This window comes from Coenobita brevimanus, chromosome 26 (genome assembly GCF_032717465.1).
Source record: "Coenobita brevimanus isolate Jiangsu-jjx chromosome 26, ASM3271746v2, whole genome shotgun sequence".
Classification (NCBI taxonomy): domain Eukaryota; kingdom Metazoa; phylum Arthropoda; class Malacostraca; order Decapoda; family Coenobitidae; genus Coenobita; species Coenobita brevimanus.
This window is the reverse complement of record NC_136979.1, coordinates 44,537,510-44,551,455: the sequence shown is the minus strand read 5'-3', so window position 1 is coordinate 44,551,455 and position 13,946 is coordinate 44,537,510. Positions and strand designations below refer to the sequence as shown.

General features: G+C 42.1%; 2 protein-coding genes across 2 annotated transcripts in view; both read right to left on the bottom strand.

The window, feature by feature from the left end:
- Nucleotides 1-13,857, bottom strand: part of LOC145394204 (vacuole membrane protein 1-like) — a 65,540-nt gene extending 51,683 nt beyond the window's left edge. The window contains exon 1 of the mRNA XM_080268194.1: nucleotides 13,782-13,857. Coding sequence (XP_080124320.1) covers nucleotides 13,782-13,793 — 12 coding nt within the window. The 5' untranslated portion in view covers nucleotides 13,794-13,857. The remainder of the gene's footprint in view (nucleotides 1-13,781) is intronic.
- TTLL15 (tubulin tyrosine ligase-like 15) overlaps nucleotides 1-13,946 on the bottom strand; it is a 180,488-nt gene that overhangs the window by 5,875 nt on the left and 160,667 nt on the right. The window lies entirely within an intron of this gene.

Genomic DNA, 13,946 nt, shown 5'->3' with positions numbered 1-13,946 from the left:
ATCCCCATGGGGATGAGGGTGGGTTCATGGAATGTGGGAAGTTTGAGGGGAAGACCGGGGGAAGTCGTTGAGGCATTCAGTAGGAGGTGGGTGGATGTGGCGTGTTTGCAGGAAGTCCGGTACAGGGGTGGATCAGCCAGAAAGATTGTTGGGAAGGACTGTTGCTATAAGTTGTTTTGGCGGGAGAGGACAGACGGATATGAAGGTGTTGGTGTGATGGTTGCGGAGAAATGGGTGGAATATGTTATGAATGTTTTGAGAGTAAGCAATAGGATATTGGTGGTGAAAATTCTGTTGGGTAGTGTCACGAATCAATTCGCGACATTTCCTTTTTGTGAGAAGCCACGAACTATTAGTGGAAAACTCACTGTGTATCGCTCAGTTAACCGTTTCTCTCTCCATTCCGGGGTATACTTTTCAAATAATTCGTCACCGTTTTCAAAAAGTGACCGATTTAATGCACGTCACTAAGTGCGCTACTGAGCGATACAATTATTTCTTTATCGTTTGCCTCTGCTTCATTCAACCGTTAGCCACGCCTTCTTCCGGTGGCCTGTATGCATTTCGTTTATGCATTATTTGAATTCAGTTTAGTGTTTGCTGTGACGGAGACAGGACCTGTGCAGCAGTGCGAGAGGTCAGCTAGTACCCAAACTCCACTTACAGTTTCTCCAAGCTCCCACCTTTAGTTCTCCAGCTTTGGGTGATACACCGCATTCATTGACTAGTATTTCCTTTGTGTATTTTGTAGTCTTAAGAGTTTAGTTAAGGTGTTTTTTTCCTAGGCGTAAGTATTTAGCTTCTGTGTGAGTGAGCGAGTGCGTCTCATTTAATTTGATTTGAAATGTAATGTTAAATTTGTTTTTGTAATTAATAAATTTAACAGTTCTATTTCTTGAGCTTAATGTAGAGTAAAAATCTTGTTTCATTTCTCCATAATTAAGCTTATTTTCCATATAGCTCCTAGCTTGCATAAACGTTTGCTTTCATAACTGGTACTTAGACCAGTCTTGTTGTATTAACTTAAAATCCGTTGTGCCAGGAGTTAATGCATCAGCAAGAACCTGATGTTATTATTATTAGTATTAGTTATTTATTGTCAGGGGTGATGTAACTTTCTCCAGAGGCTAACAGTACAGTAATTCAGCAATTGTGAGTAATTAGTCTCTGCTGTGTACTGTTGAGAAAGTTTATAAATTCTCGTTCTTAGAGAATCGTGCACAAGCCAGCGTAAAGTAATCGTTGCTTGATGTAGCAAGACAATCATTGTCTCTGCGCTTCAATATTATTGAATATAAATATCAATTTAAATAATATTTAACCATTTATATCAAAATTACCGTGATATTATAAAAATACCGTGACAATTGGCGACCTCATTCCAGGATATTAACTCCTAGCTCTAAAGCTATTCACGAGATAGTGCTCACTCATTCATATTTAGGTATTTATCATTAAAGTTTATAGGCACAAGCTTACTGGTGTTTACCCCTAATTTAGCAAGTGAATTTTGCTTTATTAATCAATAGAATACTTAACTCTAGTTTATTTTTGGTAACGCCAGACAATTTTATTCGCTTCTGGGAAGTCGCCGTACCCATTGTGTTTATTATTGAGTCTTCCCAGTCATTTACATTTTTTATTTATTCTTTGCCAGTTAACTGGATAAGACTGGTCACCACTAGCTTGTGTCTGTACTCTTTACTTTTGTTTATTAGTATTCGTCGCTAAGCAGTCAGTACTCAATTTCGGTTTGCTTAATAAATTAGCGAAATGGCTACTACTGTATTTTTACAGGAAGCCAAAGAAATGGGTCTTTCGGACCCAACCGAAATTAAAGAGTATATACTCTCACGGCATAATCAGGAGCAGCAGCGCGAGAATGATGCCCGTGAAGAGCGTAAGATTCAGCGCGAATACGAGCGAGAACAGCGCGAATACGAGCGAGAACAGCGCGAACACGAGCAGAAACAACGCGAGCTCGAGTTAGAAAAAGAGCGACAACAGCGCGAACACGAGCGAGAACAGCGCGAATACGAGCGTGAACAACGCGAGCGAGAACGAGAACATGAACGTGCCGAACGTGAGGCACGAGAAAAACATGAACTTGAAATGATGAAGCTCAAGCGAGATTCCTTGGCTTCAGACACGTCTGGTGCAGTTGGTCAAAGCTCCACGAGCGTTCCCCCTGCACATGTCCTGGCGACCCCACGCATCAAGCTTCCTTCATACAAGGAAAGCGAGCGAATCGAGCCGTACATAGCTCGTTTTGAGGACATGGCAGACTTATATCAACTGGATGAGGCAGCTAAGCGGCTTCAGTTTCTTAGCCTATTTGAGGGCCCTGCCCTCGATATTCTCCACAGAATTCGTGGAGACAATCTCACATATGAGATGATGAAAGCTGCACTCATTAAGGCGTATGGTCTCACAGTAGACGACGCCAAAGTTCAGTTCATGCGAGCTCGTCTCCAAGACAAGGAGACAGCTGTTCAGTTCCCAGTCAAAAGTGTAGACCTGACGTCTCACTTGTTGGCCCCACAGGACACAGTATGTCCAGGGCCTGTACATACACGAGTATTGTAGGTTAAGGGGGAAGTTCGAGAGAGAACTCCGCAGTGGCGACTTGAGGCTATGGAAGACCCAAGTTTGCACAAGGTTTCTCAGCTCTCCGATATTAATATAAGTACTGTAGGTTGAGGCACAGGTTGAGGACCCGTGTGCGGTTCGAGGCTATGGAAGACCCGAGTTTGCACAGGGATTCTCAACTTGCCGATCATAATCGTGTGCTAAAATTAATGGCGACCTCGAGTGTACTTTTCATAGCATGTACTGACTGCTAGCCAGAGAGAGTAATTATAACATAATAAGAATTTTGTCTCATTGACACTTTTGATGCTCCACCTTAATTGGTTTTGCAGGTTCAGCAATGGGTGTAGCAGTTTTGCTGTGCGGGCCAGCTGATCGTCTGCCGCACGCTGCCGCCTCTTCTCTGCCTTCGTCGTCGCCATATTATTATTTACTGTGTCATTTTACACGTAGGTACAGTTACACTACAACTGTCACACCTACACCGTGTATTACATACACCACACTACACAACAATTAGTTGTCAGTGTAAATGTAGCGAATTTTCGCTCAGTTTGACCTGAGTACAGGATTTTCACCGTCGTCACGGAGTTTTTCCCTCAAGCTTGCTTCTATTAACGTAAATACGAGGTTTTTTCACTCACTGGCGACTGCGATTTTCTCCTGTAGCAGGATAGCACACACACCACAGTGTGAATCTTGTGTGACTGAGTTAGGATTTATATGTATGTATATTGAAATCATTCTTCTGTAGGAAGAAAGATTTAATTTTCATGGGGCGTAATGTCACGAATCAATTCGCGACATTTCCTTTTTGTGAGAAGCCACGAACTATTAGTGGAAAACTCACTGTGTATCGCTCAGTTAACCGTTTCTCTCTCCATTCCGGGGTATACTTTTCAAATAATTCGTCACCGTTTTCAAAAAGTGACCGATTTAATGCACGTCACTAAGTGCGCTACTGAGCGATACAATTATTTCTTTATCGTTTGCCTCTGCTTCATTCAACCGTTAGCCACGCCTTCTTCCGGTGGCCTGTGCGTACTGCTTATGCATTATTTGAATTCAGTTTAGTGTTTGCTGTGACGGAGACAGGACCTGTGCAGCAGTGCGAGAGGTCAGCTAGTACCCAAACTCCACTTACAGTTTCTCCAAGCTCCCACCTTTAGTTCTCCAGCTTTGGGTGATACACCGCATTCATTGACTAGTATTTCCTTTGTGTATTTTGTAGTCTTAAGAGTTTAGTTAAGGTGTTTTTTTCCTAGGCGTAAGTATTTAGCTTCTGTGTGAGTGAGCGAGTGCGTCTCATTTAATTTGATTTGAAATGTAATGTTAAATTTGTTTTTGTAATTAATAAATTTAACAGTTCTATTTCTTGAGCTTAATGTAGAGTAAAAATCTTGTTTCATTTCTCCATAATTAAGCTTATTTTCCATATAGCTCCTAGCTTGCATAAACGTTTGCTTTCATAACTGGTACTTAGACCAGTCTTGTTGTATTAACTTAAAATCCGTTGTGCCAGGAGTTAATGCATCAGCAAGAACCTGATGTTATTATTATTAGTATTAGTTATTTATTGTCAGGGGTGATGTAACTTTCTCCAGAGGCTAACAGTACAGTAATTCAGCAATTGTGAGTAATTAGTCTCTGCTGTGTACTGTTGAGAAAGTTTATAAATTCTCGTTCTTAGAGAATCGTGCACAAGCCAGCGTAAAGTAATCGTTGCTTGATGTAGCAAGACAATCATTGTCTCTGCGCTTCAATATTATTGAATATAAATATCAATTTAAATAATATTTAACCATTTATATCAAAATTACCGTGATATTATAAAAATACCGTGACAGGTAGATAGTTGCAATTATATTGGCATATGCTCCACAGGCAGGATTGGATGAAGCAGAGAAAGATAGATTTTGGGATGATTTAATACGTGTAGTGGGTGGTATGCGGGATGATGTGATAGTGATTTTGGGAGGGGACTTAAATGGTCATGTAGGTGAAGCAACGCAAGGTTATGAAGGAGTGAATGGGGGATGTGCGTATGGTATAAGGAATGCAGAAGGGGAAAGGATACTCGAGTTTGGGGAGGCAATGGACATAATTGTGTGCAACACATATTTTAGGAAAAGAGACAGTAGGTTAATTACGTATGAGTCTGGGGGATATAGCAGTCAGATAGATTATTTTCTGGTAAGGAGGACTGATAGGAGGTTAGTGAGGGATGTTAAAGTTATACGAAGCGAGGAGTGTATGCAGCAGCACAAACTATTGATTTGTGATATGGTGCTTAAAGAACAAGTGATGAAAAAGAGGACTTATGTACCTAAGAGGAAAATATGGAAGCTGAAAAACCAAGTAGTAAGGGATGCCTTCTACAGCGAGTTGAGGAGAGTGGTGGCTGAACAGGGAGCAGTAGACAGAGGCATTAATGAACAGTACAGAGCCCTCAAGAACAATCTCTCGAGAGTTACTGATGTAACATGCGGTTAGACAAAAGGACCACCAAGACATAAAGTAACTTGGTGGTGGGATGAGGGTGTAGAAGCTGCGATTAAGGAGAAAAGAAGGCTTTTCCGGGAATGGAAGAAGGGTGGTAGCAAAGAGGAATATTTGGCTGCCAAGCGTAGGGCTAGAAGAGAGGTATACAGAGCAAAGTCTGAGTCACAGAGACTATTACTTGATAACCTAAATCATGGGGAAAGGAAAAATATGATATTTAGGGTGGCAGGTCGAGTGAAGAGGGATAATCGCGATATTATAGGTGAGCAGTGTGTGAAGAATGATGAAGGAAGGGTAGTGGTGAACAGTGAGGATATTAAAGATGCATGGAGAGAGCATTATAACCGGTTGTTGAATGAGCAGTTTGACTGGGACAGGGAAGGTTTGGAGCCAGCAGATCCAGTGTCTGGCCCTTGGCCTTTGATTGATACTGCTACTGTGAGTGAGGCAATAGGCAGGATGAGGGTGGGGAAGGCAGCAGGTGTGTCTGGGTTGACTACCGAAATGTTGAAGGCCTCAGGCGATATAGGGGTGAGTTTAGTCACTGACCTGATAAATAGGATTATTTATGAGTGTGTTGTCCCAGATGATTGGCTGAAGAGTGTAGTTGTAAATGTGTATAAAGGGAAGGGTGATGCCCTGGAAACAGGAAATTATAGAGGTATAAAGCTTTTAGATCAGATAATGAAGGTAATGGAAAGAGTTTTAAAAGGTATGATTAGAGAAAGACTGAATATTGATGAGATGCAGTTTGGGTTTATGCCAGGTAGGGGAACCACTGATGCTATATTCATTGTTCGTCAGCTTCAGGAAAAATATATTGGTAGGAGAAGGGATCTTTATTTTGTTTTTGTTGATTTCGAAAAGGCCCTTGACAGAGTCCCTAGAGAGGTGGTGAAGTGGGCAATGAGAAAGCTTGGCTTGGAGGAGTGGCTCGTTAGGGTGGTTATGGCCATGTATGTGGGTGCTCACACCCAGGTAAGAGTGAATGGAGATTTGAGTGATGGGTTTTCCGTGAATGTGGGTGTGCATCAGGGGTCAGTTTTGAGTCCCATGTTGTTTATCATGGTACTTGAAGCCCTTTCACATGACTTTAGAATAGGACTCCCGTGGGAGTTGTTGTATGCTGATGATTTGGTGAGATTGCAGAGAACGAAAGGGAGGCGGAGGAAAGGTTTAGGAAGTGGAGAGATGGTATGGGGCACAAGGGTTTAAGGGTAAATGCAGATAAAACAAAAGTGATGGTATCTAGGGTTGGTGGCGGTACTGTCAAAGACGAGGGAGAGTGGCCATGTGCAGTTTGCCACAAGGGCGTGGGAAGTAATTCCATCTTGTGCGATGTGTGTGATAAATGGGTGCATAAGAGATGTAGTGGTATCAGAGGTAGACTGCGAGATAATGCTGATTTTATGTGTACGGTGTGTCGGGGTGAGGTGGAGATTGTCAGACGTGAAAGGATTGAACTTGCTGGTGAACCTCTTGAGTGTGTGGAAGAGTTTTGTTATTTGGGAGACATGTTGTGTGCTGGAGGTGGGGCTGCAGCTAGCTCTGTTGCTAGGGTGAGAAGTGGTTGGAAGAAGTTCAGGGAGCTCTTGCCTCTCCTGACATTGAGAGGACTCTCCCTACGTGCTAAGGGGTCTTTGTATGCAGCATGTGTTAGGAGTGTAATGCTGTATGGCACTGAGACCTGGGCAGTGAAGAAGGAAGATATTCGCCGGCTCAGACGTACAGAAATGACAATGATTAGGTGGATGTGCAGTGCGTCCCTGCGTCCAAGGCCTGGAGGGGCTGGGTTTATGATGGAAGAGTTGAAAGGTAGGATGGGACTGGAGTGTATTGGTGTTGTGATGAGGAGAGGTAGATTGAGATGGTTTGAACATAAGGAGAGGATGGGGGATGATAATTGGGTGAGGAAGGTGAGAAGCGTTAATATTGGGGGTGGGGTTACAAGGGGTAGACCGAGAAAGATGTGGGACGAGGTCATTAAGTGTGACCTCAGGGTTAAGGGACTGAACAGGGAGGCTGCAACGGATCGTGCAACATGGAGAGCCGCCATTAGGTGACCAAGGCCGACACATGCAAGCACGTTGGAGCCTTTAAAAATGAAAACGAATATATATATATATATATATATATATATACACACTCAACACCCTGCTATCGCGCGTTCAGATATCATGCACCCCAAGATCGCTATCACACGTCGAGTTTGAAGACAGGCTAAGCGAAACTTATTCACACGGCACTTTAAACGAGGTTTGCCGAGGATACGATGGTTAATTGGAACGGTAACGTGGTAAAATTGCCGACGATACTACGGGCATTTGGAATGTATCTGAACGGATTCCTGCCGAGGATACGACGGGCAAAACAGTGTGAACAAAACCCATTTGACACGAAAGAATATATTATACTACAGCATTGAAATTTAGCCTAACACTGAATACTTATTAATACTGTACTGCATTTTAGAATAAATATCAATTGTTTTGAAACCCTTATAAAGAGTTAATATTTCCTATGCCGAGAAAACTATGATGTTGATAAAGTAATCACATGTTTACAACTGGAGACGGGGCTCTAGCAACAGTATGAGGAACATGTGTGATAGCGTGCAAGTTTTGTTTCACTTAAGTCTTCCTCGGCCGTTCCTGATACGATGTACCGTGTGATACCCCCTTTAGCTGTGGACACTAAGAAATCATGGAGACAACTAAAGAGATCTGGCGGAAATTAAGCCACTCACAAGCCTCAGAACCCATCAAACCACCCAAGCTTCAATCCTTATAAAAGTTTGATGGCCTTTTATGTTGTTTATTTATTCATCATCCTGTTATTATTAATATAATAATGCTTTATTTCATGTTGGAGGAGAGACTGGCAGGAAATCACAAGCATAAAGATAAAAGTTAGAAAAATGGGCCACCGAAAAACAAACTAAAAATTTTCCCATTGATTGTTCAGTTCAGCTATCGCATATTCAACTATCCCGCGCGTTTGCTGTAACCAATTAGGCGCGATAGCAGGGAGTTGAGTGTATACATATATATTAACATAAATATACAGTATATATATATATATATATATTCATTCATCATTCATTGCCAGACACCATGTATCCCAAACACGGTGGCCAAGGGCTTAGAGTTAATTGTTTTACAGGGAGGGGTACTAATCCTCCACCAACCCCACTTGACACGTAGGGAGAACGTTATGCTAACAGAATCTGGTGTTACCAGGCGGTCACCCATCCAAGTACTAACCAGACCCAACTTCGCTGATCGGTATATATATATATATATATATATATATATATATATATATATATATATATATATATATATATATATATATATATATAATCCCTCTAATATCCGAACATCCACACTAACCGGACATAATTGTCCTGGGATCCAACATTCCCCAAATGGGCCAAAAACTGCAAAAAAATTAGAAAAAAATCTGACTTTTTTCCCTCCCGTAATTTGAAATTGCCACGTGGCGCCGAACAGCTCTTACACCATGGTCCCTTTACCCCTTCCTTCCTCCCCACTCCCCTGTCAGGGTTGCCATTTGGTATTTTTCATTACCAAGTGTGGGCCAAGTTGGTAATGAAAAATTCGTTTGGTATTGAATCAGAATAATGCATTACCAAATGGATTTTTCACATGTATGAGGATACACAGGACGGATATGGTGGATTGTTTGCTCTCTCTGATTAATCTGCTACCCTATATAGCGTGAAAATAATCAACATGGTGTTAATTATAAGGAGAGTGATTACATGTATTTCCACTTGTATATACAATTAGTGAAGAATAAATGCTAGCTTTACAAATTTGGTAATGAAAAGTTAAATTTGGTAATGAAAGTTGAGGAGATTGGTAATGTGGCCGTTGCGATCTGGCAACTCTGTTACCCCGCCATCATCAACAGTCACAGCCAAACTCCGATCGAGAGCAGATGCTTATAGCAGTGGAAGCCACAGGTGCTTGTTTTTTGTGAATAAACAGTGAATAAACTGCAATACCTTGCCACTAGAACACACGGGAATTTACAGTGTTGTGCAGTGATAAGAAATTAGAATTTAGAGTGCAGAGGATTAACTGTGGACTGCAAACTGGCGGTTCAAACCAGTCCAGGAGCCAGGGACTTGTAAGTACCCAGAATGTTTAATATTGTATAAACTCACCTCTAAAACCTCATTTTATGGTTCTTTTGCATTTATTTCAGTCTTTTATGTCCCTTATTGGTGTGATTTGGGTCTTAAATAGGTGCAATGCATGTCCAGAGGGAGTTGTATAGGTGTTTTTCTGAGTTAGGGTCCATAAGTACAAGTCCAGGAGGCTGAGGCCCAATATCCGGACAGGATCACTATCCGGACGTGCCTTTGGCTCTATTACGTTGGATATTGGAGGGATTACTTGTATATATATATATATATATATATATATATATACAGTATATAGTAATCACTCTAATATCCGAGCATCCCCACTAACCAGACATAATCGTCCCGGGATCCAATATTCCCAAAATGGTCCGAAACCCACCCACCCCCAAAAAAAACGAATTTTTCCCGGCCGTAATTTGAACTTGCCACACGCAGTGCGGGAGAGCATTGTTGTGGCGCGTCATTCCTCCGACGTCCGATAGAGTGCCGCTGCATCCTCCCCACTTTCCGCCTGTTTCTCGCCGCGAGTGCACGCTCGTCATTATGGCTGCCCACGTGATCGCTTTTGTGGTGGTGCCTTACCTGCTGCAGGCACTCCTGCTGCTCTCGGGCCTCCTCTTAGTGTGTGTGATGATGGCCCCGCCACCTGAGAAAAGGAAGAGAGTGGTGTTGACTCTGGAGAAGAAACGGGAGATATTGGAGAAAGTAGATGCGGGGTGGTCTTCTTCCTGCATTCTCCGCGAGTTTAACCTGGCCCGATCTACTTTGTTTAATATTAAGAGATCCCGAGACAAACTCATGCAGTACAAGGCTGACTTCTCATCGAGAAGCAAACGCAACGTGGAGAGGAAGGTGATGTTTACCCCCAAGTTTGCAGAAATTGACCGCTCCACGTTGATTTGGTATCGACAACAACCTGCTGCTGGTGTGATGGTACGTGGAACGGAGCTGAAGACTGCTGCTGAGAAGTTCGCCAGGCTTCACGATGCCCTAGACTTCAAGGCATCCGAGAGTTGGCTCTTTGCGTTCAAGTTACGGCATGGCCTTACCAACCATAAAGCTCATGGCGAAGCTTTGGACGCTAACGAGGATGGAGTTGACGAGTTTCGGCACAAGGTAAAGGGCTTAATCGACAGGGAGGGTCTCACTCTCGGTCAAGTCTACAACGCAGACGAAACTGGTCTATTCTCTCGGTCGCTGCCAACGAACACTCTAGCCGAGGAGACGGAGAAGCGTATACCTGGCCACAAGCTCTCCAAGGAACGGATACCTGCTTTGTGTTGTGCCAATGCTAACAGTATGCACCGGCTCAAGCCCGTTATTGTTGGCCGTGCAAAGCAGCCTCGGTGTCTTCATGGGGTGATGGATGTCCTTCCTGTCGTCTGGTAACATTCCTTGAAGGCATGGTTCACAGCCCACATCTTCAAAGACTGGTTCCACCGCCATTTTGTCAAGGAGGTCATCCATTACCAGATGGAGAAACTGGGAATTCCACACAACCAGGTAAAGACCCTCCTTCTCCTCCACAATGCACCTGCCCACCCGTGCGACAAGGAATTGGTGGCTAAGAATGGGCGCATTAGGTGCATGTTTCTGCCACCTAATACTACTGCTCTCATCCAACCAATGGAGCAAGGAGTGATCGTGGCAACGAAGACGCTGTACTGGCGGAAGTTCCTGGACGAGGTGATGATTGTCTTCGAGGACGAGGACGAGCGCAGGTCACCATTAAGTGACAAAGGCTGACGCACGCATGCATGCTGCAGCCTTTAAAAACAAAACGAAACAATGCTCCCCCCCAACTAATTTTCCTTACATAAGTCAATCACACAGCTAAGAGGAGCATGACTAAGCCCAAGCTTCATCCTTAGCCAAACAGTGATGACCCTGACACACCCTGGGCATGTTGAGAATTTGCTCCTATGCAGTGGGACATAGTTCAGCATTGTTGTTTAACCCGTGGACTGCACAATTACCTTTTTTTATCCCACCCTGTGGTGTGCAATTTTTTTTTTTTTTTTTTTTTTTTATTATAAACTTGAAGATAAACACCCAGGGCATCATTTGGTTAAAAAAAAAAAAAAAAACTCTCTCTGTCTTTGCATGGTGCCATGCAGAAGTTTGCATAGGGGTGTAGGCTAGTGAAAAAAGTAAAAGTTTTTGTTTATTGTAAACTTAAAACATTCAGAGCACCATCTGGTGAAAAAGAAAAAATCTCTCTCCGTCTTTGTGTAGCGCCATGCGTAAGTTTGCATAGGGGTGGAGTAGTTAGAAGTGATGCATGGCCACTGGGAAGACAGTTGGAGCTGTGGCTTGCAACACGACATGACCAAGCCAGAGCCATGGCTTGCAATCCATGGGTTGAATAAAGCCGCAAACCTTGAGATTTTCCATAATTATGGGATTATACCTAGTGAAGCATAGTGTTCACAGTGCAATAGTGCACTGGGACAACAAAAATAAGCAGTATTTAATGAGGTGATGTAATACAACAACAACAACAAATTGCATCTGCTGCAGTCTGAACCACATGTCAAGCTGCAGACATTCCTATTCCTGCCAAATCAGATCCAGCTGGATTGGACAAGCATGCCAAAGCAGTAATGGCTCACTAAGGTAGGTAAGTATCCTAGTACTAAGCAGCCTTCAAGGTTAGGTTTTGTGGGTCTGGATTAAGGTGAACAGATTTATTGGAGGTAAAAGCGGTGTGTGTGTGTGTGTGTGTGTGTGTGTGTGTATACTGTATGTATGTATGTATGTGTGTATGTATGTATATATATATATATATATATATATATATATATATATATATATACTTATATGGGTGACGGAGACCACTGCCACCCTGCACCTCACCATGAGGCTGCTAATCAAACACTAACGTCTCATATGAACTCCAAACATACCGACCGTACGGTACTGTGAATGGGTCAACCAAAGTTACCAATCAGAGAGTACCGGTATTACAGATTTTACATTATTTCGGTGTTTCATTTGGTTAGGAGTATGCATAATTTTTCTAAGTCATCCTAATTTCATAAAAGAAGGTCATGTTATATCTAATGCAATAGTAATTTTCTAAAAGCGGGACACTAAGATAATTTCCTCAAAAACCGGGACATTCTTGTCACAATGAAAAAAGCAGGACAGACGTTCAAAAACTGTGACTGTCCTGCCTAAAAGCGGGACTCTGGTCATCTTAGTCTAGATAGATAACATCATGGAAGAGTCGGGGGAGGGAGGGAACAAAGCCCCTATTCAGGAACTCAGTTTTGGTGTACCCTATTTTTTCTTATGTTTTTTCACATTTTTCAACAACTTTTTGTATGGTAAGTTTTGTTGGAAATAATTTACTTTGTTGTGGATGGATGGGAGGGTGAAGAAAATGAGAATATAAAGTATTTCTGATAAAAAGAATATAAAGTATTTCTGATAAAAAGTATCATAAAAATTATTCCAAACACATGAAAATCCTTCATATTGTATAAACCATGTCAAAATAAAAGTACATTACATGAATGAAATGCAAAAAAAAAAATGGCCAGCACAACCTGAGCTGGGGCTCGCAACGGGCTGCTACCCAACCTGAGCTGTGGCTCACAATCCACGGGTTAAAGCCGCATATATATTTTCATCTTTTTCTTTTGAAGGATAAGTGTTTATATGTTTTTCTGATATATATTTTTTAAATACTCAATTTTGTCAGAAATGCTTCATTTTGTTATGGGAGAGTGGGAAGAAGGAACAGCAAACAAGGCAATTTAATTAGAAATTATCGTTAGAACTATTAAATGTGAAAATCCTTCAGAATAACTGGACATCAAAATAAGTAAATGAGGTAATGAAAAAAATTCCACAACATACATAGCCTATTTTTTCTTCTTTTCGATATAACTTTAGAAGTAACCAACGTTACCAATTTTCATTATGTTACGACCCTGAACTATTCTAACTAAGACTTACCTTTTAAGCCCAGTTTGAGTTGGGGGAGCAAATTTTGTAGGGGTAGTCATATAGTGGCTTAGGTTAGGCTACTGCTCAGTAGCAGATGAATGTCGCACCATATTGGCTGGTGCAGGCGTGTGCACTCGGTTTATGTCAGGCCCTAGGTTAGGTTAGGTCGTTAGTTTGGGTTAGTTTAATGCAAAATAGTGTGTTTTTAATTAATTTTGATCTTGATTTTGGGGGATAAACCCTCTTGGAAATCTTACTCAAAATTCCAAAAGGGGGATTTTCCCCAGAAAATGAAGGTCAAAACTAATTAAAACACAGTATTTTACATTGGAAAACATTAATAATAAAAGAAAACGTTGGTTACTTCTAAAAATTTACCTTCTTTTCAATGATCAGGATAGTTGGTTATTATGGCTGGGTTGGGTCAGGATGACTACGGGTGAACTGGGTTAAATTAGATTAAGCTTGTGCAATATCTGTATGGCTATGCAGCTAGATGGAATAACTACCATCTCATCGACGACAGAGAAGAAAGGTAAGTTCTGTTTGTGAATGCACGTACTGGTGTCGACATGCTGCGGCAGACTTGGGTTCTACAAAGCCATAACAAAGAAGACGGTGCATGGTGGCCGCGGTGGTGGCCCTACCAGGGTAAGAAGGGTCATGCAGAGGACGGTCAGTAAAGTACCTACTACCAATCAAGCGTGAAACCAATGCCTACCCCCAC